Here is a 25,577-nt window from a genome sequence, read left to right on the forward strand (position 1 = left end):
TACCACAACACATTTTTCCTCGTGGTTATCCACTGAAAAAGTGAACAATGGCGGGAAACCGGAGAGTATCCGCATTGTGCAAATGCGCGCTAAAATGGAATAATGGCGAATGACGATGGGATGGGATGGGACGCTTTGAACGGCTGGTGGCACCTCTAGCGGCTGGTGAAGAAACTACGGACTTGCGCGCGGGAGAGAGAAAGGGAAAGAAGATTCACTTTTTGTCATCGTCCCGCTGCTTTTGCCGTCGTTACGACAAAAGCTATTTTGAACAAAGGCAGCGAGATTTCTTCAATTTTTGGATACGAACATTTGGTATTCATATTATTCATGATATTCAAATACTCGCACTCAGTTCACGATCACACTTCGCGTGTTCTCTGTTGCGTCTATAAACTATATTTCATCCTGTGCAGAGAAAGGTTTATGGCCTTGCAGCAAAACGTCAGGCAGGTGCGTTAAAGGTCCCGTTCTCTTTAAAACACCACCTGTCGCCAAAACGATTTCCCATCGAATGTTTTCTTTTCGTTCCTTCTTTCATTCTCGGTCTTTCGCGCGTCGTCTTAAGAATTGATATATCGGATAAAATGTTGTACATCAGTGACTCACTGATTCATCATTTTTGTCGAGTGTTCGATGCGGTACGCGCTACAAACACACTTACGGAATACGGCTGGGCACGCGGGGCCGGTCACATCCCAGTGCCTGCCTCGTCTCATCAGTGTTCAACGGACCTTCGAGGGAGTCGGTTCGTTTGTCGCCGTCTACCCGTGTCTGTTTATTTCTTGCGCCGCGCTGCGCATGCGCCATTTTGACAATTCCTCCAAAATACACACACTCGACATTGAGATGGTGTGTTTAACCTCCAACAGGAAAAACTCTTCTTAAAATCTTCTATATTATCATTTGTATGAATATAAAAATATAATTCAATCAATAATACATCAATTCCTGCCATATTTGTTTGACGAAGAGACAAAAAAAAATATCGGTGACTTATCGGGGATTATCGTGTGCTGCCGTACAAGTGTGAAGTGAACTATTGTGAATCATGGCCTGGCACGACTACGGATACGGAGTAGGATAATTTTATTTATTGTTCGAAGTGTCATCGCGCCAATTTATTATGAATATATGAATTTTTTATATACAAATATAAATATATATACACAAGATCGATTTCATATAACATTCCGAGTTGTAATACATTTTACAAAGTAACGGTAATTTTGTCCGTGTGTTAATTTCGTGCTCGTTTGACACATTGTGAATTCCAAATTGAGGATACCAGCTGTCTAAAATCAACGGCAAAATGGTTAGTATAAATTTCGTATGATTACAATTATTGTTTGTTGATATTACTGTGACTGTTTATTGTTTCGTTCGTTAACGATCAAACAGTGGTCACGAAGTTGTCGGGCTTGTCCTCTATTATGTATATGAATTGATTGAGGCTTTTAAACGCTTCCGTTTGGCCGGCAACTTTTTTCGTGCACTCGTGCCTGAGCAATTTAGCAATCTCGTGCAAACGATTTTGTACTCGCCTATTTGTCAAACACGTGTTTCTCCAGCGTATATGAATGATTGAGGAAAAAAGTGTCGGTTTGTATGATTCTGCAGAGTTTTCGATTGAGAACGATTGTTCCAAAACGAAACGTAAACGACGATTAAAAATATTTTTCGGAAATTTGTACGAATTTATTTTCGTTCGTTATTGTCGCAGATCTCCGCGACATCTGTCGCAAATCCAGACAAGTCGGTGACTGATTTGTCGAACTGGTGCAAATATTCAATACCTCTGGACGTCTCGATTTTATTTATATTTTCCCATTTTCTCCTACTCCACAGTGTTACTCAATTTAACGAAATTCGTTTCTCACAATTTTCCGCATTTTCGCGACGTTCCCTAGCAAATACACCTGGGAATCGAGCGGAAAGAGAGAGGAAGAGAAAGAGAGAGTTCAATGGCCGGAATTACCGAGCGAGATCCGCTCTCCCGGCTCCCTGACGTATCATCCAATCCAGGCGGGACGAGTCGATCCTTTTTCCTTGCACACGCGTTATAAAACTCCACGTTATTAAAACAGTAGCGTTAGACCAGGTCTCTCCAAGATGGATAATTTTCATAAATTATTCGTTAATGAGACGCCAAAGAACCTGAAATTGCTACCGCCATTTGCAAATGAGCGCGATGCATTAAACTCCTTGCATGTCAAAATAAACGAACTTTTCCTTTTATTTACTGCTTCGTTTCAATGTTTTTCTTAAATATTTTATTTCCCACGTTTATTGCATTCGATGTATTCCTCCATCCACACCCATTTCGAGAGTCTCTTACGTGAGATTTTTAACTCGAAACTACGAAACACGGGACGAAATAACAAGTGAAAGAGAAAGAGTGAACAAGGATAGTCGTTTTAATAATAGGGTCGATGGACTGGTTTTACAAAGCCCGATAGCCTGCTCGTAATGTCAAAGAAGCCTGGCAACTACAAACGCTTTTACGATCATGGATATACGACCACCACAAAATATATATTCGTACAAAAGTTCATAAAAAGTACCATATAAATAAAATGAAAATAAACAGTCAATTTTTGTTTCTGCTTAGGACGACTCCTCGTCTAATCATTGCAAAATACATCGGCCACGTTTTATTTGAGAATAAAGCAATTTTTATTTATTGAAATTAATGGTTTTTTAAGGTCTCTTTAGGTTTGAACAGGTTGTGCTGAAACGACAAATTAGAGTTGGATAACGTCGTCCTCATTCCGGTATTCCTCGGAAATTTAATAAATACGAAAAAAGAAGGCGTTCCGACGAAATCCTCATCGCCTCCGCGTTTTCACGAGTTTCCTTTTAAAACGAAACTTTTATTCCATGCGAACGTAAAATTCGAAGGATGAGCAAGAATCGATTGAATTCCAAATTGTTTTGCTTATTAATTGATATATTTTTTCTTCGATAAGATAAAAAAATGCGTGTTCAATCATTGTTGTACAAACCGATTTCATTAGTCGTCCTCCGTCGCTCATTATCGCGAGTCCCGATTGAGTTAGCGTTACGATAATTCTACCTTTGTCCTCTAATCAGATACGAGCTTTTATGAATCTCCGTTCGATGAGTCTTAAGGCCTGATGACGACTTTTTGAAAATAATTTATGACTTCCGATCGACAGTTGAATGAATCAGAGGACACTTTTTATTCCCCTTTTTGACGTCTTCCTGTTTCTCACGATCTGAAATTTTCAACCTCTCTAAAATCGTATATTTTTCCACTTGCGGGTGAAAAATATTTGATTTTATTCGAAAACGTCAATTCGAAGCGTGCGGCAACGGCGTCGTGACTCGTTGTCCTCGCAATTCTGTACGCAACATTAAGGAGTTTCGGTACAAAAGTCTAAATATTAAGAAATTGATCAAACTTGGTGACAATGTTGTTCAACATCAAGTGCAAAAACACCATTTTTTCAAAATTTTCTTCTACTTAGTTATCGAGTAATTACGCATTAAAGCAGATTTCTTATGCCCGGAATGTATACCTATATATATGAAAACGCTATGCTTATACACGTGAACTTTAGTGATCAATTACTCGATAACTGTGTAGAAGAAAAATCTTAAAAAATTTGTATTGCCAAATTTGGCACTAAAGAATATCTTCACCAAATTTTATAAAAGTCTAAACTTTTTGAAATTTTTTATGTTTTTAGCATGGTTTAGCATGGCAACATTGTATTGCCTGTACCGAAACTCCTTAACACTCACATTTAGCAGGGACTAGACTTTGATGTTTTCGTATTAGTGATGATGCAGACGTAATACCGATAAACAATCGAGCAGTCTCTCCGACACACGGAGGTAACGTGCCCATAATATGTGCGCGCGACACGAACGTTTCGTTGCTTTTCACACGAATTCCTGACGCTGCCATTGTCCGATCGAGAGAGAGAGAGATAGTCGTACACATTCGTCCTATCGGTCGAAGAGATCTTCAGAGGCTGACGCTCTCTTCGCGGGAGGTTCTCTTGCTTTTATCGTTTATTTCATCCCCGCGATGCATTACAGTTTCATCTCGTTTCCATCGTTCCAGCTTTATTCCAAGCTTCGACGAAAATTTTCGTCCCGGAATATCAAATTTCTTGTACGAACCAACGGGGAAGATCGGACCGGTCGTTCGAGCATGAATTTTGAATCGGAGAAAACGTTGATGGACCGAAACATCGAGGACGTTCTAAGAAATTCCGCCGTTATTGAAAAAACTTATTGGCATGAGCAAGATTCGAATAATGGGACAAAAACCTCATTCGCCTCGTTTATCTTCCCATGAAAAATCAAGTGCAAAACGCTCGGACACGAAATATAAATTCCGCTCAGAAAGAAAACAGTCCGAAAGGAGAGCGCGTATTGAGAAACCTTACAAATCGCTTCGCGACACACTATTCGACGAAGCGGGACAGGGAAAAGGAGGGGCGAGGAGGAGGAGAAGAAGAGTAAAGTAAAAGTACTATTTCAGCGGATAGCGTGTCGTAGCGAGCGACAATGGTGCTAGGAGTCTTCGGACTTGTGGAGCGGATCGGATCGATCGTACGGTCGATGTGACAGCGCCGGGTCTGCTTCCGTCGCTCCTCGATTTCGTCTACAGGTTCCCTTTCTTCGAGGAGCTTTCGTTGCCAACTGAGAAGCCTGGAGAGACACCGGCTAAAAGCTCTCATCCGTGTTCGAGCTTTGAGCAAAACAAAAAGCCTCTCGACAATGCTCGTCAATGGCGAAAGAGATAAGCGACACATCGCGATGGCCTCGTTCCGATTCAGCATTGTCGAAAAATGAACGCGAATATATCGCATCAAGGGGAGAAGAAAAAAACAATTTTTCGAGCGTTTAGGCGAGCGCTGCTTCCTCTCGTTTTTTTCCTTTCCGTTTGTTCCTTTTGTTTTTCGACCAGACACTTCTCGCAGGCACTTGTAAAAAAAACCCACGTGCCCGTCAAAGGGAAAAGCACACGCGAGGCTGCATGGAATAAAAAACTATCGGAGAGGCAACGTGTGGTATTTTGGAGCTTCTCCGTGGAAATAAAAAAAATGATAAAAAATGGAAAGAAAAACGAAGCAAAAAGGAAGGGAATATCTGCTACTAAAAAGCGTGCTCTTGCATGCTGATACGAAAGATACACGAGAAGAAGAGATGCGAGACAGCCCCGGGCGTGTGTGTCTCGAGTGCACAACCAGAGGCGGCAATCTTCGCTGATGACTGTGTATATAGAAACCGTACATAGGCTTTTCCAGATCAAACTATTCATTTTTGCTTCTTGACAGAATTTAAATTGTGAATGTAAAGCGATTCGAACGTGAGCCAACCACTTTTTGTCTCACGCGTACGAAATAGATTTTATTGTTCATTTGCTTACTGAAGTTTTGATGAAATCTGGATTTTTCGAAATTTATTGAGAATTCAGGGATGGACCAGCTGTCGCTGCGACGTGTTTTAGAGCTCCCTGAATAACTACGGAGTCATAATTCGACTGCGGAACTCTCTTCAACTGGGTAACGACGCCGTGAGCTCAGTGTAACGTAACGATCCAATCAGAATTGCGGAATTTTATTACTTTGTGAAAAGAAGTTGTCAGATGGATCAAGATTTTTATCGTAGTTGGCCGATAACCTAATTTTTTGTTCCACAATGACTCTTAGCATTTTCCACGCTCTGGAGCTCGTTTTGAAAATACGCGTGATCGCGTGATTTTCGCTGTGAGAAATTTTCCGTTTTTTTTGCTCAGAACGTCTCGTACATCGTCGTCTCTTCTGTCACGGCGGAACTTTTGAACGTGAGGGCGGACACTTTCATTGCTCGCGCGTTGTGTCGACATTTTGTACAAGCTCGAAATATTGTCGTGATTCAGAAAATGGCGAATTTCCGCCTGAGTATTAGTAGGAACGTGCTTTTTTCACTCCCCGGCCCATATTTCTGAATTTGGACTCGAGGTATTGTCATTTTCACGTTCTGTGACAGTTTGAGGTTATTAGAGGTTAAGTTCGTGTGGACGAGTCTCAGAAACGAGCGGCTCAAGTCCACTTGATACTCGCAACGTCGTGAAAAAAAATTCGAACATTGATAAGAAAATTTGTCAAATTCGTTCGATAATGCGAAGTGAGAGGGGAAAACGAGATTAGGGAAACCGCTAACCTGTCAACGGTGGTGCCTCAATTCACTCTTCTCTTTGGCCAAGATAAAAATACACGTGAGTCCTATTATTTTTATCTAATCTTTTGGGCCTTCAATTTTCTCATCGCTAAACCTTTGTCGGCAGTATTATTCTTATGAATTTTATACGCGAGAATGACTCGTTCCATAATTTTTATTATTACGGTATTTCGCTCTGCATTCTCGCAGTGAAAAGCGCTGTTCACATTTTCGTGTTATGCAAACGCAATTGACAATTATTTCTAACAACTGCTTTCATCAACGCTGCTTGGTCGTGACAATGAGTAACTCGAAATTGTAAAATAATCGAAAAAAACTTAGAATACTCGTACGTGCTTAGAATTTGGAAAAACATAACCTCAATTGAACAAACACTGGAAAATCGCCTCGCGGTCGGCTACTACGGAACTACAAATTTCCGGTTACAAATTTAAGCGGTTTTCATTTTTCCTACAATAAAAAGTCTACCGAGCGAGAAATAACGGGAAAGCTTTGTCACGTAGTTGAAACACGAAGTTTACCGTGTTCACGCGGGCTTCGACCGCTTCGACGACAGGTCGCAGAGGAAGCCGGGAATTGGGCAGGGGGGGGGGGCAGCCGAAGAAAGAACAAGTGCATTAGATGGCGCTCGTGGCGCTTACACAGTTCGGTGTACACACACGTGCTCTCCTCTATTTTCTGTTTTTTTTTGTCTTCGCTCCGGTCCTCGCTCTTCCTCGATGACCCAAACGACAGAAATTCTCTGGCTCGATGCTCGTATTATTTACACAATTCCGTCTGACATCCGGCGAATTTCCAAGCTCCATAAGACTCGAATTAGCTCAACGGAACGATAAATCTTCCCGTTGAATAAATCGACGTGGGCGGAATCTCGACGAGACACATTTCTTCCTCCCTTTTCTTTACAAGACCAACACATTTTCCTGCCGGGTTTGAGGACAGAGGCAAAGTACTTATTTTCTATACTTAGCTGCTCGTGTATATGTATTTCCTGTATCGAGGAACAGAGAGAAAAAAAACAGAGACAGCGAAATCGAACAGCTGTTGAGGAAGTGCAGCGGACTGAAAATCTCACTCGAAATTTTGCTTTTTCCTTTAAAAATTCGTCAAAAAATCAAGGAATAGAAAAAAATCCGAAAAATACTGTGAAACTGTTGGATCGAATCGGCGCTTTGGTAGGAAAAATGTATTCATCGCGCCACTGGAAAAAAAAAAATTTGAGCCACGTCCGAAAAACCACGTCGCGGGGTTAGTGACAGAAAGTGACAATCAAATTGACTTTTCTTACTGATTTGTCGTCGTTGTTTTTACGCCGAATAAATGTTCCGTAGAAAACGGAAGTTCGGATCAGTGAACAGCGGCGTAAAAAGTTCGTTGCTCCGACACACTGACGAACGTCACGTACTGCGCTTTCGTCCGTTCTTTGTGTATGTATGTTGACACTCGTTGCGAATTTTTCGCTCGTCTCCGGTGCCATTTACCTACGGCAAGATCGGCCGAGCGTGGAAACGTCCCTTCTTCGTTATTACGTGCACTTACACGTGAAAGTATGAATTTTTATCGCCCACACAGTTTTGTTCTCACTGCGAGTGTCCGTCACTCATTTTTCCCTGCAATTTATTATTTTTTCATCGTTTTTTTCGATCTTTCTTCCACTTATTTTTATAACGTTTCTTTTTCCACAGGTTTATCACTGGCAGAGTCAAAATGTTCGAGTCTCCGGGGTCGACGACATGGTCCTCCTGCCAAAGGTCACCGAGGACGCGATTATGGAGAATCTTCGAAAGCGATACATGGACGACTACATTTTCGTATCCTTTGATAAATTATTTCAAAATTTTTTTTCAAAATTTACTCACCTTTTCCACACGATTCGGGCTACGAAAAATTCTAACGATAACGATAACATCTGAAGCTTGCGGATTTTTTTACAAAAATACTGCCAAGCGAGAGTCGTACGTCAGAATAAAAACTCGTATAACTTAAGGAGTTTCGGTACAGGCGATACAATGTTGCCATGCTAATCCATGCTGAAAAAATTTAAAAATTCAAAAAGTTCAGAATTTTATTAAATTTCGTGAACATATTCTTTAATGCCAAATTTTACTATACAATTTTTTTAAGATTTTTCTTCTACACAGTTATCGAGTAATTGATCACTAAAGTTGACGTGTATAAGCATAGCGTTTCCGGGCATAAGAAATCTGCTTTAATGCGTAATTACTCGATAACTAAGTAGAAGAAAATTTTGAAAAAATTTGTGTTTTCGCACTTGATGTTGAAGAACATTATCACCAAATTTGATCAATATCTTAATATTTTGACTTCTGTACCGAAACTCCTTAAAAAATTCTCGACATTTTGAACCCCTGACAAGAATGCCTTCCTCTCGATATTATTTTTCGTGCAATTATCGCTCATGATAATTCCTTAACAATGTCTGTAGACGTGCATCGGTCCCGTGCTCGTCTCCATCAATCCGTTCAAACAGATGCCGTACTTCGGTGACAAAGAGATCGAGATTTATCAGGGTGCTGTGAGTAATTATTCGAGCAATTTCAAACGTTTCATTGGACAAAACTGGAAGTGAAATATTAGTTGGTGGACACAAAGAAACTGATTCATCACAATTACTCAATTAACACGATTCGCTTGTGCTGTTGAGCATAATCGGAATGGCGGAGTTGGCAAAGCCCCCAATTTTCTCATTAAAAACGTCTTTGCTCATTTTTATACAGTTTTTACGAGAAAACCTTCGCCGAACGTAGCTTCCACGCACAGCGTTAACTTCGTTATAAAAATAACGAGGACAACGGTGCATAATTGAACGTCATTATGACGTACGAGGACGTTTCATGCTAACGATAAAATTGTAATCGCTTTTGAGTAGCTCGAAGGAATGATTCGACGATCCAGGAAGATGCATTTTTTATTTTCAATCGTATTAATTCGTTATTTAGGCGCCGTACGAAAATCCACCGCACATTTATGGCCTCGCCGACGACATGTACAGGAATATGCTCATCGACAATGAGAGCCAATGCGTTATTATCAGGTAATTCATCTCTCCTCAATTAAAAAATGAGAAAAAAAATGTTCAAATGCGAATTTCGTGGAATCGAGTAATTCGAGAATGAAAATTTAGATTTCATTCATTCAAAGAGTCTCGCTCCTCCAGAACACTCAATTTTAAACGTGCTAACCGTTTTATTCTTTATTATTTACAGCGGCGAATCAGGAGCGGGGAAAACTGTCGCTGCGAAATACATAATGTCTTATGTAGCAAGAGTCAGCGGGGGTGGCGATCGAGTGCAGAAAGTAAAGGACGTCATTCTCGAGTCAAATCCCCTGCTGGAGGCTTTTGGCAACGCGAAAACTGTGCGGAACAACAATAGTAGCAGATTCGTAGGTTTCAGTCACTTAATTCTATCCGGTCAACTCTTCGTTCGATCGTTTTACTGGAAGATTCGCGGAGTCTTGACACCTGAGTTTGGGAAAAAGAGTTTGGAATTAAGGAGGGTGGCTACATTCCTCAAAATGATAAGAAATTGATCAAATTTGATGATAATGCTCTTCAACATCAAGTCCGAAGACACAATTTTTTTCAAAATTTTCTTTAGTGATCAATTACTCGATAACTGTACAGAAGAAAAATTTTAAAAAATTTGTATTGTCAAATTTGGCACTAAAGAATATGTTCACCAAATTTTATTAAATTTTTATTATTTTGAAATTTTTAATGTATTTAACGTGGTTTGGCATGGCAACATTGTATCGTCGCTAGCCACCCTCCTTAAAGGGAATTTATCATTTTGGCTTCGCTTTAAATCTTTTGTTCTCCATCCGACGAACCAAAATAGGAATGGGCTCTCGTGCCCGAAAGTCTCGTTACGGGGATCCTAAAACGTTTTTTCGGGACCGCGAAAAACACCACGTGGGCGAGCGAAAGCCGAGGCGTAACGAGATGCCCAATCGGGAGAGCTGGAAAAGATATAAAATAAAATCGCCATGGTTTTATTAAGTTTCCGTTCCAAAGGAAGATGAAACGAAAAAATAATGAACGAACAGAGTTTCTCGTTCAGTATTTTCCCTCGGTTTTTTTCACCTCGTCCGCCCTTTTTACTGGGAATTATTCTTCATAAAATAATAACAATTCTGTTGAAAAATATCAATTTGTTTGTATATTTTTGCAGGGAAAATACGTGGAGATGCAATTCGGGTCTGGCGGGCAACCGAGCGGTGGAAAAGTGTCGAATTTCTTGTTAGAAAAGTCAAGGGTCACTTGTCACAATCCCGGAGAAAGAAACTTTCATATTTTTTATCAACTCGCGACTGGGGCAAATCAGCAGATGAAAAGTGAGTAATACTTCAAATCTGGGGTTTTTTGTTGTTGTTTAAATCCAGTCATCGTTAGATGCTCTGAGACATTATTCATTTTTGCGGACGACGATGACACGAGAATAGCAAGAATTCTGACTCATCGTAAGAGTCGTTTGATTCGAGTTATTTTTTCCCCTTTTTTAATTCACTTTTTCCGCTTCTCATGAAATGATAAAGCCATTTATTCGTTTGTTATAATAGAAGACAATTTGGTCGTCACGATCTTTCGATGTAACGATCTCACTGGATTTTTTGAAAATTATAATATTTCGAATAAAAGTGAATTCGATTCTTTCGTTGTCGTCGTTCGTCGACGAATTTCCAATGCTCCAATTCTTCATTATTCAGGTCCTTATTCCGGTTCTTTTTAAGGTGATTTCGGTCTGACAGATCTTGATTATTACACGTACCTGAGCTACGGAGGAAATCACAAGGTCGATGGTACAAATGACGCTCGAGACTTCCAAGAGACCTTGAAAGGTAAACTCACCACGTTTCTTCCTCTTCCTCGAACCTTCTTCCTCCTCTCCTACATTTTTTTCTCTGAATTCCTTAAAACGAGGCAAAACAACATGGAAATATTCTTTGTTCTATTTTTCCAGCGTTGAGCGTCATGGGAATCAAGGATTCCGAAGTTACCGATATTCTTAGACTCGTCGCTGGAATTCTTCATACTGGAAACGTTACTTTTAAAGAGAATGGAAATTATTCACAAGTTGCGGATGCAAAAAGTACGTTTCAACGAGTCCTCGTTTCAGTTTGAAATTATTGCATATCGAATTGATCTGTGGAATAATATTTTCCAAAAATACTTTATTTCAATATTAACGACAACTCAATACTTTAACAACTGATTGGTGGATCCATTATTCATCAATGATTAATACAAAAACATATTTTTTCGTGGTTACACATTCGGATATGATAAAAATGTGAATATAAATGATTGGTTTGCTTTCGTTGACGATGCAGGTCTCGAATTTCCGGCATTTCTATTCGAGATCTCGTCCGAGCAGCTCTCGCACAAACTGACCTCGAGAGAATTCGAGTCCAAATGGGGAAGTCAGTCCGAGAGCGTAGACGTTACACTGAACGTCGCACAAGCGCTTTACACGAGAGATGCACTTGTCAAAGACATTTACGCCAGACTTTTTGACTATCTTGTTAAAGTGAGTTTCTAAAATTCATAGAATTTCGTGATTTTCTAATAATATGAATTGAATTAAAAACGATGTTTATTGATGAGGGAAAATTCCTTTTTCAGAGAGTCAATTCGGCTATGGAAACAACGACGGAAGGCTACGAAACTGGAATCCTCGATATTTATGGATTTGAGATATTCGAAAGAAACGGATTCGAACAGTTTTGTATTAATTTCGTGAACGAAAAACTTCAGCAAATTTTCATCGAGTTGACCCTCAAAGCTGAGCAGGTAAGAAGCTCCTTTCAAAACGTTTACAATTTACTTGGGCTAAGTACGAGTGCGTCAATTATAATCTCGACTTTCCTTAAATATTTTTATTTTACAAAATTACAATTTAACGACGAATAAAACTTTGTTTTATATCTTATCTTACATCATACGCTCGAGTGTTTTCATTTTTATACATTACTCGCGATATAAATACTACAAAAAAGGTGAATGAAAAATTCGACAAAAGAAGAATATTCTCAAATGTTCTCTCTTCGTCGACGAACGAATGAACCAGCAGACGAGTTTCCCTAATTTCTATTAACGTGAATAAACAATGATTTACCTCTTATTTTGAGAAATACACGATTCGTCGAAGTTTTTGAGGATCACAATAAAACCTTGGAGAGTAAAAACCTTTTTTGGCATCATCGCTAATTCTAAGAATGCAAAGAATTTTACATTTATTCAATTTTACTATCTTTCCTGCGATGAGACGTGAACGACGAATTTTCCTTCATTTCTGATCAGATCTAAAAGTAATTAGGTGCAAAAAGAATAAATATTTGAAAAAAAAAAAATGAGAAAAATTTATCATTTCTTTCGTAGGAAAATTTGGCCAAAAATGGTCCTTTCATCGTTCCGCTAGCACTGCGCAATTTGTTGTAACTTAAAGGACACGTGCATCTCGAAATTTTATGTACAACTTTACATATGATACTTCATGAAATATTTTTCCAACATTCTGTTTCAAGCCTCGGGGTACGTGTAGCCGGGCAGGATGTCGGTCCTTCTCAAGGAGTACTTTTGAATCGGAGTCGTTGTTTGGGTGACGCGAAAACGATTGAGGAAACGACTCGGTGGGGTTGGGATCTGTTTTGGAAGTTCGCTCGACGTGACGGCCATATTTTCGGTGGTTGATTCATCGTTCGCGCGATCTGGTCTCGGCTCGTAGTCGATCGTGCCGTAAATCCGTCCGGCCGATGAGCTATCGAGAATTTTAGTTCCGTTGAGAGTTCCCCGGCTCGTTGGTCCATAATATTTTTTCGGTCGACGATTTTTTGTTTTTTCGAAATAATTTTTCGGCTTTACCGGCCCAAATTCGCCAGGAGTTATCGAGACTTGACTCGAGACTTTTCTGATGACTTTATCGCCCCCGTAGCTTCCGCTGTTTCCTCGCACTTCGACGTCCACTTTGGGGCTTCTGTTTTTCAAGTAATACAACTTTTCGTCTCGGTCGGTTATCCCCGGCGGCTTCAACAGCGTTCTCTTCTCTTCCATCTCGTTCGAATTTTCATTTATTCGATAGTTTCCCGACAGCGCGATCTCACGGACCCCCAATATCGAATTTGGTATCACTTCCGGCTCAGGCTTCGTCTCCATTCGGTTTATCACTTCCGAGTTCTTTGATCGAGGCTCATCCTCCTCTTCGTCTTGCCCTCCTCCTCTGTCTTCGGAGCTCAACATCGCTCGTACCAGACCTTGCCAATTCGACTCGTCAACCTCCCCCGTACCACCCAGCTCGATCTCCAGCAGCCTGCAATTTGCCAATTTCACTCTGCTACGTCGCATTTTCATTTCTCTTCAAGCAATTTTTTATTCAAGTCAAAGAAACGTTCTCTCGATTACTACCCGAGATATTATTCTATTCTCGGACTCGCTCATTTACTTTTACACGATTTTTCTCTCCATTAAATTGCGACGGAACTTTTAATCGCACCAACAAATTGCCTTGCACACTCGAACGACTACGTGAAATTCAACACGATTTTTTAAAACCCGAAAAATAGTTTAATTTCGAATTCTGAATCTCATTTTAAATAGGACAGTCTTAGCAGTTATTTCCGATTTGTTGCATCTGTTCTTAAGGAGTTCTCTTCGTCCAAGTTTGGAACAACAGTTCCAAAGAAGCGTGCTAATATCAATGAAAATAAGAAACTGGAAGGATGCAATTTGAATTTTATTTAAATACCTGTAACCATCGGTGTTTGGTTTTTCGACGTTGGTGTTGAGTTGCACGAAGCTGTAGATGGCCTTTTCATTATGAAATTTCCCATGATTAGGATGGATCGTTTCCCGAGGTAAATCGTTAGGTGAGGACGGTGGTCTGGGCAAGACCATGGAGGAGAGTGTGAGCTCGCACAGGGTGAGCAGAGCTGTCAAGCCGCAGCTCAATTTCAAACTCATCCTTCTGTAAAAATCGAATGACAAATGTCTTTAGCCTAATGACGAAAGCAGCGATCACTTTGCCGAGTTTTCATTCGCCCGAATTTAATCGATTGACAGCCACAATTCATTACGCGTACGCTGTTTTCGTATTTTTTCGCCTCTAATTCACTTTACGTGTCCAAACAAATCATTCGAAAGACGCATAAACAGTGAAAGTTTTCGTAGCCGTCGACCGCTAGTATTTACATGAATTTTCTTCTCATATCGGGTGTCCCAAAAGACTCGAGTTGCGGAAGAGATTGCCATAATGTTGTGTTACTCGCGTCTTTAAACCTATATGATAACTTATATATAAATGTTTCCGCCTCACACGAGACCTTTCTCTCGCTCCCTTCTCCTCTCCCCCCTGCCCCTCCGCTCCTCGCCTTCTTTTTGTTTCTCCTTCGTTTCCATTCTCCAACGGAGTCCCAATTTTTCTCTTTTTTTCTCTCCACCTTTCTCCGATTCTCCCTTCCCAATTCCTTTTTCTCTGCTCCTTGTTCGCTCGTCCCGTTTTAACAATCTTCTGAATAATTTATATCCCGTTTATCTCTTTTTACTGTCCGTCTCCGGGTGATTTTTCAAAACTCCGAGCACAAGTATCACGTTAATTTTGATTATCGTTCGACGATAGACGAGCGAATCGTGAAGGGAGAGGTGGGTGTGGTTACGATCGTGGCTATTTCGCTATGCCGCGGCACTAAATGCTGTCCGATATCGCGCGCGCCGACGACTAACAGGTTCTCTTTTCAGAGGCGAAAGGAACGTTATAAACACAGATATACAGCGCATTATAATAACAAGAGATTATAATAATGATAATAACAGGAGTAGGAGCGAGTCACGGCGAGTCTCGTACGTTTCTGGGCGCTCGCTGTCGTTTAACACAGGCTTGAGAACTTGCGAGAGAGTTCAACGCGAACGAGTGAGCGTTGTAAACACTGTTTTCTTTCGTTCTCATCCAGCACGTGCTCTCTTTCGTATTATTGTTTTTTTTTTTTTTTTTTTTTTTTTCGTTCAAAAGAAACACTGAAACAGTTCACAGAATATCGCCGAATTGTTGGTAACTCCTCGACGGAGTCGACGATTCGCAAGAATTTTTTTGGACACTCATAAACGTCGTTGGAACAATGGAAAAATTCGCTGTTGCGTTGGAAATTTATCATTCGTTTTCACACGATTTTAGGGCACGTAACACAAGTGGCTTTATTTCCATTGCGATTCTTGCGGCCAAGCGAGATTTCGCTCCCGGCCTGCCGCACGATGTTGAATAACCTCAACACTTCTTCCTGTGTTATTTTATTGCATTTTTATCACCCGTGCTTCATTATCGGTGCGGAAAATCGTGACGTTTGCCCCCCCCCGGGGGTCCGAGGATCAACGCGTCTCCGGTTTCCGGGAAAGTGTTCGAAGATGAACGATCATTCGTTGTAATTTCTACTCACATTATTACAAGTATTTGTTTATTCAGCTTTATTGAATCGGCCGAGGGGGGGTGCTGCATTGAAATTCCGTGCGGTCTACCGATAATCATAAACCTTCGACAAAAGCGAATCGTACAAACGCCAGCGATCTCATAATCAGAATTATTCTTATATTTTCATCTGCCTCGCAATCATTTCAATCCTCGTAAAACGGGAGTCTCGCAATCGTGAAAAAATTCAATTGAACAATGTCGAAACTGAAATAAAGTCGTTTTCTTTCATTAATTCATTTATAATCGTCAATGATTTTATAGTTTTTCCGACTAATTTATCAGTCTCAAAAAACTGGAGCCTGAATTTTTTCTCATCGGATCTCGATATGGTCAGGGAGGGAAAAGAAGCAAAAGCGTGCGAACGAAAGTGAGAGTGGTCAAGGCTCGAGAACTCCCGTTATATTTATATTGGCCACAGTTTCTTGTCCAGTTACTCTTCTTCGACGGGTTTATATGTACTCTCGACGAAGCGCTTCTTGCCTCGCCACACCACTGTAAATCATCGTTGGCCATGGCTCGGAACGATAAAACGTAATATTATCAGTAGTGAGCGATCAAGAGGAATCGTTGAGCTCGCCTAATTCCTATTCCAATGGTCACGCGTGCCAGACTCAAATTAACTGTTGGAAAAATTTGCGCTAAAACGCTTTCGCTCATAAATACGCGCCGAATTGAAAGCGATTTTTTTTCCTCCAATCAACATTCTTTCAAATCTTTTTTCACGACCGAATGACCATTGTTCTTGGACATTGTTTTTTTGCTTTTTTATTAGGATGAGTATCGATCATTTTTTACAAAGAAATTCTACTCGATTCTTGTCAATTATTTTTATATTTTTTTCATCACTTCTCATGTTTCTCTAATGAAATTTGTACACGGATATTTAATTAATGAGGAATCGTAAATTCAACGGGAATTATTATCATTGGAATGATTTATGGTTTCCACAGCGAGCCCCAGCGATTTCTCGTTTTTGTGCTTCGATCGAGCATCGAATAACGCACTCATTAAGGTGCTTCGTCCACGTTACGACATTTAATTGATGGCCTTCTCCTGTCGCTGGAGCTCTTTTTCTCTACTCTTTCCATTCCTCGCTGATCGAGGATAAAAAATCGATCGTCAAATGCCCCCGATAAATAAAAAATTCGACAACTCCGTAATAATTGAAAGTAACGTTTTCGGTCGGGATTAAAATAACGAAAAGATTGGATTTTAGAAGGATTACGGGGGCTCGTCGTGACTGCACGATTATCTTGTGATTTTTCGCAGTTTCATTCTCTCTTTTTAAACTCTCTATTATATATTTTCGTGCTTCTTTCCAGCGTACATTTTATTCGCGCGTACATGGACGAGGCATTTCTCGAGGTTTCCCTCGCCGGAGCTCTCACTATTGTACTTCCTAGTTGCGCAAAAAAAGAAAGGAATACAAACGTCGACGAATGTGCGGAGGAAGAATTTCATAGTTTTTGTAGCGCGCACGCAAAGCGTTTTTGTCCCCGCTGCTCTCGCCGTGCGAGCGTACAATAGAAATTCGTCAACTACGAACGTTATGCTTTTTTTTAAGGTGTATCGGCACGTGCGACGAATTTGAACGAATATTTCACGCAATTTCTCCGCGACGGGGAGAGCGAACTGGCCGGAAGTCCTCGGTGCTCATCTTCCGTGTTTTGCTGCCGGAATATTGAGATGCACTTGCGTTTATTCAAACTTCGAAACGAATAATCACTTCATATTTTTAAAAATATTCGCATTCGAATACAAATACTCTCTCGAGTCTTTATCTTTTCGACATCTTGTTGGCCCGAGCTCGACGATTTTTTCGTCTCCGGATTCGGGAAACGCTTCGGTTCAGAATATTTTTGTTTTTAAGGATCAATGTCAATGGGAAATTATTGTTTAATAATACTCAATGAAATTTCTATCTCATTTAATATTATTAAACATTTATATTTCGTTCGATTAATGACTTTTTTCTTCCTTCTTTTAATATCTGTATCATGATATTTTGATTGCGAAGCTATTTTATTAACTAATTGGTACGTAATTGGGGATACTCGATCGACCAACGGAAGTCACAATCGGTTTAATCGAATTGGCCGAATTATAAGACTCGGCGTATAATTATCAGCGCTTTGTTCAATTGGTGGATCGCTTGCTCGCGATCGAGGCTATCATTCAAGCCTTAATTACCCAACCGAACGAACGACGCTTCGCTCAATCGAGAATCGAGAGAGCTTTTTTTTCTTTATTACACGTTTCCTCTATCCTTAAATTTACTCAACAATGCCCAGAAAAATAGAATTCTCTACTCGAATGCGAACTGAAATGTGTGTTTCGAGGAATATCCCGGGAATACGATTACCGAAGGTTATTTAAATGCGATTCGAGCTCGCGGGTTTAATCTTTTCCTTCCTGCCTTATCTCTGCGTGTTAAGAATTTTCGGATTCTTATATTCGTCTCTCTCTTTTTCGAAAAGCACAAAATTATCGTACGTGAAACGAAAACCAAGTCCAGCTTCTTTACGAGAATCACAAAATTTCAATTTCCGCTCAAATCGTCTCGAATCTCTGTAACGGAAATTGCGGTAATTGCTAAAACTATTCCCAAAATAAATAAATATAACGAGGTAAAAGAACAAAATTCGTTTATCATGACCCCCAAATTTTCTGTATCACGCGTATCATGGAATGACTAAAAATCATTTCGCCATTTAATTTTAAACGAGCGAAGCTAAAACGTCTCAGATATTGTAATATTCGAAAATGCTCTGCACGAGACATCGTATTTTTATAAATCGTTTGAGCCGCACCAGTCGAAAACGGTTTCGCTTTGCACAGCGCGGTCCAGCACTTGTCAACACATTATTCATCCGCGCCATCACAAAAGTGCACACGACATCTGTCCTTGGCAAAATAAATAAATACCCAAAGTTTGAGAAAGCGAGGGATGAGCAGAAAACGAAAGAATTATGTGAAATCGATAGGAAAAAGAGCGGCAAGTCATTTCTGGAGAACAAGAGACTTTTCCTTATGCGAATGACAGAATAATAACGATCGTGTATCAGGTGTCCTCGAATGTATTATTTGGTATGATGCAAGCCCGTCCTTAATTGTACGCACACGTTTCTTCCCGCATTGTCACGATTATTAGACTCTCTTGTATCCACGTGACCGAGCAATTTAAATCTTGTCATCTCGAGCCTGAATCTCGAATTTGCTCTAATCACAATTCCTACGACCACGTTTTAAGAATTCCTTCATCTCCGAATGCGAAAATTTCAAGATAAAGAACAAGTTGGAATGAAAAAATTCGCTGCTTCTCGTGAACGGAAGCAAGACTTACCAAAAAATTTGTAAGACGCTCCCAAAATCCTTGGGTCCGAAAAAATCCCTCGAACGAGCGAATCACTGGTCGTTTCACTCGATATTAAAACAGTTTATTGAACAAAGGTATTTAAAGTTGTAGAAAAATGAAGCATTTTAGTCGGTTGAGACGGGGAGATCGATTTCCTTGTGAATTTCATTTGGTCGATAAAAAAGTATGAACGGTTCGTTTATCCGTTTGGATTTGTTGTCTATCATTCGTTGAATAACGTCGACGAAAGTGCGCGATTCGATGGGCCGGAATGTTGAATCAACGGGGGCAGAGACGAAGGGAATTAAGATCGCGGAGAACGTGATACAATTATCGAGAGGTTGACTTCGTTTTTCAAACAATATTTCGCGCGGTGTGCGAAGAACCGAGAGAACGACTCTCGGCCGGTGTTCGCTTCACGGATTGAGTGAACGTAATGAAATAGCCAAGCAGGAGGTATCCATCCGTACTTGCTCGCCGACTCCCACCACTTTTCTGTAATATTCTCCTGCTCTGTACAGAAATATTCATTTTTCTTCGTCTTCGATCCACTCCCCGTATCCCTGCGACAGATTTCCTTCTTTCGTTAATATTTTCAAATGGCATGCGCGCTTCGTTCATTCGCACTAAATAGTTTTTGCTTCGAGAAAATAGGCGTTTTACCAATTGGAATATTCGGTTCGTCGATTGCGAATTTCCTCGTTCAATCGAAGCGCTTTCGGGGTACGACGTAGAGTGATTACGACGCCCCCCGGAAATTCGAGGAAACGAAATTCGTTCACGAATTCTAATATGATGCAACTCGCATCATTCCGCTCGGCTCTCTTCCGTCTTCGTCGGGAACGACGAGCGAGCAGCGTTCCTTCCTTTTGTCTCGGTTGCTCCCTGTTTCTTTTAATTGTCCGAATGAATTCGTTATTGCTGACGCGGCGAGGAGATCAAACGACGCGAATTACCTCACACGATGAAAGCGACATCGAGATAGGCGCGGGGACAGAGTCGAGTTTAAATACGTGCAGGCATCGAAAACTCGGCTGTAAAGAATCGAGCAAAACTTTCTAACCGCTCCATATATCTCTATTCTTAACGCCACGTTTACGTTCAATTCTCTACACCGTGTCCGGATAATCGCTCGCGAGATACACTGGGACAGGTAGATCGTTGGATTTTGCGGAGAAAAGCTGCCCGAAATTTTTCGGCGGAGCTTCGGAGCTCTCCCTATTCCCTGTTTTAATTCGCCCCCCCAGCTGATCGGCTGTCACTTGTTTTTTGAGACTCGCAGGTTATTCGTACGAAAAAAATGCTCGACGAAGTTTTCCCCTTCGAATTGTGAACGCGGTTCGTGTTTGTTCGACGATTATTCGAAGCGTCATTCCCCTGACACTGTTTATACTCGATACTTAGTAAATGTGAGGGGAAAGAGCGTCAGATTAAGAAGCTACCGCAATAATTGTCGTCTCAATTACTACCTCATCGTCCCGGGTTTCTGTCCCCGTATGGGGATTCCACCGCGAGGATATTGGCGGCACAAGTTGAAAAAATCGAGTCTCATATCACTCCCGACTGGTTCTTTTCTCAACGGCTAGTTAATTGCCCCTTAAGTTTCCTTTTCGTCATTGGATTCTCCTTTTTAAAGCCGATGATTTTCAATACTTGAGTACACAGCCGGGAGAGCGTTGAACCGATTGTTGTTGAACGGTCGTACGAGAGTTTCGTTCAAGTTTCATGACTCGGTTAACCCGATCAATAGAGTCGTCCTCGAAAGCGGCAGAAAGTTTCCACTTTTTTGAACGTCCCAATTTTTCTTGGGTCGCTCGATATTTTCCATAAGCCCGTATACAAACTCGATTATGAAAGCTCTTTCAATTTCCGCTCCACCCCGACAAAACCGATTCGAACACACACACGCGCGCGCGCGCGCGCGTAACAAGCGTTTTACAATGAAGTCGGAAATTGACCGGAAGTGCGTCTGGTTTTGTTGAATTAAACGTTTTCTCGTTACGGTCTGATGGGTCCGAATGAAAATTTAAACACCGCGATGCGTCCTCGGTTCAAAAATAAACAAGAAATTCCCATTCGAATCGCCTGCTGGGCAAAACCGCTGAAAATTCAACGAGGAAATTGCCTCCGAGTCGAAGGTTGCTCGAAAATTCCTCTGCTGCGTTCGGTGCCCTCCGAAAATCGAATCCCGCGCTCGATTCTTATTGCGAAGAACAAAAACGCGAGCCGTTTCATTATAAAACACTTCTGTAACGTCAGCGTTTCAAGGGCATCGCCTGACACAGTTCTATGAGCATGACCTCGTAATTACTCTCGTAACCCTTGTTTCGAAATTTTCACGAAATTATCGCGCGAATATGTCAACGGACTGACGAGATTAGTAGTTTCATTTTTCTACCACCGAAGAAACCGCTCGAAAGTTCGTCGATTTTGACAATTCTCCTCGAAACGCGCAGCGAAATTTAGGGAAATGTATGCCGAGTATATTTAAACTCTTTTTTCCTCAATTTTTTAATTCAATTATGATCTCCTCGGGTTGTCTAAAAAAAATGCTAAAAAATCGGGCTCTAAGAGACGAATAATTGGCGTCGTGTTTCGTCGTAGACACAACATTAACCCAGAAATCTCGCGGCGTTTTTTTGTATTTTTTATCCCGAAATATCTCACTTGCTCATTTTAATTCACTTCTTTTATCTTCCTCGCGCTCGTCCTCCCAACAATTCCCGCTCTTTTTCATTTTCCCACGCTTGTCCGCTGCGCTTTGGACCGACGACCTGTCGGAAGATTCAATTGCTCCGCTTCTCTCCACGACAAGAAAGCCTCGCTCGTTATTCTTAACGAAACAATTTTTCGTTATTACATTTCATTAACTCTTGGAAGAGTGTAATGTGAAAAAAAATATAATAAAATAATAATGCTTGGATCACATGTGTTGTTAAGCCTTTTTCAATGGACGCTTTTAGTTTACTTTTTTCAGCGTTCCACAAAGAAATTATCGAAATTATAATGATTTTAAGATGAAAATTGATCGAAATTTTCAACGTCCATTAGGACCAATAAATCGTTGATTACTTTCACGATTATTTTGGCGTTCGAAGTAGTATTTTGAGGGCTCCGCAGTTCCGAAATTGGCCTCGAATGTGTAACGAAATACTGAAAAAAAAATCCGATTCGTGGATGCATTTCAGGAGAAAACTAAAAGCGTTTCCTCAGCCTTTTCTTTCGTAACTTTTTTTTCTGCCGTGTATTTTATCCTCGTGTTTGTCAATTCAGCTTAAAAGGATTTGGTCACAAGTTTCGGGAGTAGATATAAATCAGCGTAGCTACACACTCGGGTCAGGATCGGGACAATGAATTTTCGCACGAAGTTTCGTCCGTAGCTCGTTCGCGTTGGCTAATTGTCCTCGAAGTGTGCGGAGAGCTAACGGGGGTTTTCTCCCAACCGCGGCGCAACTCCGTATTCTTTTGGCCAAATTGGCGGAAGTCCCCGCAGAACGCGTTAAAACAGACAAAACGTCGTCCCGGTGTGACGAGAGCGGAGTGTGCCCACTTAGGCGCGTTTCTTTTTCTTGTTAGCTTTTAAAAGCAAGAAAACACTCGAGAGAGAATGCCCGAGGAGCTGGGATTTCTCGAAGGTTGAAACCTTTCCAAGTATTTACAAGTCTGATCTCGATAGATTTACGGGGCGTTACCACTAGCGCAGTACACTCGGATTCCCTCGAGCTCGAATAATCAACGTTTTAGCCTTGTACCGATTGACCGACATGCACTTTTCTCCCTCTTTCCCTTCTACCTTTTATTATTCATCATATTCCCATTTATTCAATCGTAGATTTTCATTTTTATTTTTATCTCAATCCCCCCATGATTATTCCATTTTTATACATTATTAATCGAATATGAAGCAAGTTAATTGATTTTACGTTTGAACCGATGCGTTCTCGTGCATTTTCACCATTTTCACGTCCACAGTCACATTTTTTGTTGAATATTTTCAAGAATTTGAATATTTCTGGATTTACGTTGTTTATTTTCAATAATCGTGAATATTTCCGAATAATTTGTCGATCGTATTTCGAGTGAACGATTATTTATTTCTTCATCCCAGAAACCATGAATTCAGGAACAATTATCATCATTGAATTTGTAGCAAAATTCGGACCTCAATTATTTCACGGATTTTTTAAACACGAACCCACTTCGTTCGAGCGTGGTAAAAGCAGAATGGCCGAACCGAAGAAACCCATTAATCGATTCTCCAATAACAGAAATCACGAAATAATAAGTGGACCGATTAAAAGTCGATCTAGAAATTTCAGATCGAATGTGAAGCGGATGAATCGAAGTATAATTGTATCTTGGCAACGACCACGGCCGGAAGAGCCGAGTGACACTTGCGGTCAGCGGTTCTGGAGTCTTGTTTCGTTACGAGACAAGAGAGGCAGAAGAAAATGGGGGCAAAATTCTGTACGAACAGCAGCACTGCCTTCGAAAACGATTTGTTATTTTCTTCCACTTTTGTTATTCCGTTGGAGGACGGAGTGTGAATCACGAAGCGTGCAAAAATGTCCAGCTCGACGTTAAAATCAGGTTGCGGCCACGGGATAGTACTGTAACATTTCTTTTTTATGTGTTTCATTTTTTATTCTTTCTCCTGACGTTCTTTGTGTCGTAGCCACCGAGTGTGGTCGCGGTTGTCTTGTAAATTTCCTGGCAACGTAGACGAGACACGGAGAAACTGTTTATTTCATTGTTCCTTTGATCCTTTTGCAAGTTGCATTTTTTCTGCCTTTTTATTTCACTTGCTTTTTCATTTTATTTAATTTCTTGACTTTTCGACAATATTTACGAATACGAAATTCGAATTCTAACGCTGCCATAACTATTTTTCGGTTCGTCAACGCCCGCACCGACTGGTGGAGATCCTTAAGCATTTCTTTTCAACTCTTCGATTTTTAAGTGGCTTCAATGTTTAATCGTTTCCTTCGAACCAATTTTTTCCTTTTATTTTTTTTTCAACTTCCGTTTGTATATTCCTACGCGTAATTCGACACACGCGCAGTGTCGTCCGTTGCATCACTTTATTCCTGAGCTTTCCGCACAGTCTCTCGAGGCAGAAAGAAAGAAAGAGAGAGAGAGAGAGAGAGAGAGAGGAAAAGATAATAATAATCGTGAGCCACTTTTCAGGCTGTTCGAATGAGCACAACTAGACCGCGTTAAAAGGGGTCCTCTCGTCTCGCCTTTTACTCCGTTTTTTACGTTCGTTACTTCACCGAGAAGCCCCTGAGGCCTTTCAAGAGATCTCATTTCTTCTCTTTCCGCGCGCCGATCTCTTCCGCCATCTCAAAAACACTCATGAATAATATATCCAACTGTTTTATCAGCCCGAGCCTTCGTATTTTCAGGCCGGACTATTCGAGTTTGTTTACAACCGTATTATCCTACGGTTATGAATTCGATTTTATTCCATATTAATCGATTAATTTTCCTTCGATTAGTCCCTTTGTTTTTTCGCATTACGAACGATTCCATTCCCGCGCACATTTTCAATCATATTTCTTCAATCGACGATTTATACATCGATCGTTTCTTCTTTCAGCACTTCCTCGCGAAGGTACAAATTCAATTTTCATGCTTTTTTCATTGTTTTTTTTTTCTTTTCTTTTTTCAGGAAGAGTATGTCGCGGAGAACATTCGATGGACTCCGATTGATTATTTCAACAACGCGATCGTCGTTGAACTTCTCGAGGGAAAACGGCCTCCCGGATTGTTCCTCGTGCTCGATGACGTTTGCGCGACTCTTCACGGCGGGAGCAGCGGAGCCGATTCCGATTTGCAAAAAGTAATCATAACTTTGTATACGATTGTTTATGAAAGCTTTATTTCTTTGCATCGATCAACTCGAATCTTTCCTCACCCATTCACGCGATCGGGAGATTCATTTACGAAATGAAATTTCGCTTTTCAAACATATGCACAGACATTTTCAAACATTTTCTCTAGCACTCATTATTAGCTCGTGGGGGAAAAAAAATTGAACGAACGAGCGAGATAAGATTCGTCCGAAACGTTTGTCCCTGATCCGGTAAACTCTCGCGACAATCGTTAATTATTCTGTCTCATAAACTTCGTACCAAATGATTAGCGAGCGAGCCGAGTACAAGAAAAAGAAAAAATATATAATCTTCGAGACAATGACAGTTGTGCGCATAAACCGAAACGACTTAACACGAATGCTCATTCCCAACATCCATATAAATAATTAAGAATTTTTATTGTTTTTTTGTTCTTCTTTCTCCAGAAATTGAACGGAGCGGCAAACGATCATGCTCATTTTCATGGCACGAGCGATGGTTTTGCGATTCATCATTACGCGGGCATTGTCTCTTACTCGGTTGACGGTTTTTGCGATAAGAATCGCGACGTCCTCTTCCTCGATCTCATTGAACTCATGCAAACGAGCTCTAAGTACGTTTTTCATTTATTTATTCCGTTTATTCTTATTTTATGTTTTTTTTTTATCCACCGTGCGGAGAACGACGTTT

At 40.7% G+C, this 25,577-nt stretch overlaps 2 protein-coding genes across 4 annotated transcripts in view; one reads left to right on the forward strand and one right to left on the reverse strand.

Annotated features, from left to right (window-relative positions):
* The first annotated feature begins 700 nt into the window (after positions 1-700).
* The window catches only part of LOC122413855 (unconventional myosin-Ie-like), a 29,132-nt gene continuing 4,255 nt past the window's right edge, over positions 701-25,577 (forward strand). The window contains exons 1-12 of the mRNA XM_043424483.1: positions 701-1,315; positions 7,887-8,012; positions 8,648-8,737; positions 9,162-9,256; positions 9,429-9,606; positions 10,395-10,557; positions 10,954-11,061; positions 11,184-11,312; positions 11,554-11,750; positions 11,846-12,013; positions 24,704-24,874; positions 25,334-25,500. Of these exons, the coding sequence (XP_043280418.1) occupies positions 1,313-1,315; positions 7,887-8,012; positions 8,648-8,737; positions 9,162-9,256; positions 9,429-9,606; positions 10,395-10,557; positions 10,954-11,061; positions 11,184-11,312; positions 11,554-11,750; positions 11,846-12,013; positions 24,704-24,874; positions 25,334-25,500 (1,595 nt within the window). The 5' untranslated portion in view covers positions 701-1,312. The remainder of the gene's footprint in view (positions 1,316-7,886; positions 8,013-8,647; positions 8,738-9,161; positions 9,257-9,428; positions 9,607-10,394; positions 10,558-10,953; positions 11,062-11,183; positions 11,313-11,553; positions 11,751-11,845; positions 12,014-24,703; positions 24,875-25,333; positions 25,501-25,577) is intronic.
* LOC122413858 (uncharacterized) lies at positions 12,085-19,479 on the reverse strand. Of its 3 annotated transcripts, none has more exons than XM_043424491.1 (3): positions 19,021-19,479; positions 13,965-14,183; positions 12,085-13,529 (listed from the first exon to the last, which is right to left on the reverse strand). In XM_043424491.1, the coding sequence occupies exons 2-3, from the start codon at positions 14,177-14,179 to the stop codon at positions 12,743-12,745; spliced, it is 1,002 nt and encodes a 333-aa protein (XP_043280426.1). In that variant the 5' UTR covers positions 14,180-14,183; positions 19,021-19,479; the 3' UTR covers positions 12,085-12,742. The 3 variants fall into 3 exon arrangements, with proteins under 3 accessions (XP_043280426.1, XP_043280428.1, XP_043280427.1); XM_043424493.1 differs by lacking the exon at positions 19,021-19,479 and adding an exon at positions 14,587-15,195; XM_043424492.1 differs by lacking the exon at positions 19,021-19,479 and adding an exon at positions 14,539-15,195.

The sequence above is a fragment of the Venturia canescens genome, chromosome 7 (genome assembly GCF_019457755.1).
Source record: "Venturia canescens isolate UGA chromosome 7, ASM1945775v1, whole genome shotgun sequence".
Classification (NCBI taxonomy): Eukaryota; Metazoa; Arthropoda; class Insecta; order Hymenoptera; family Ichneumonidae; genus Venturia; species Venturia canescens.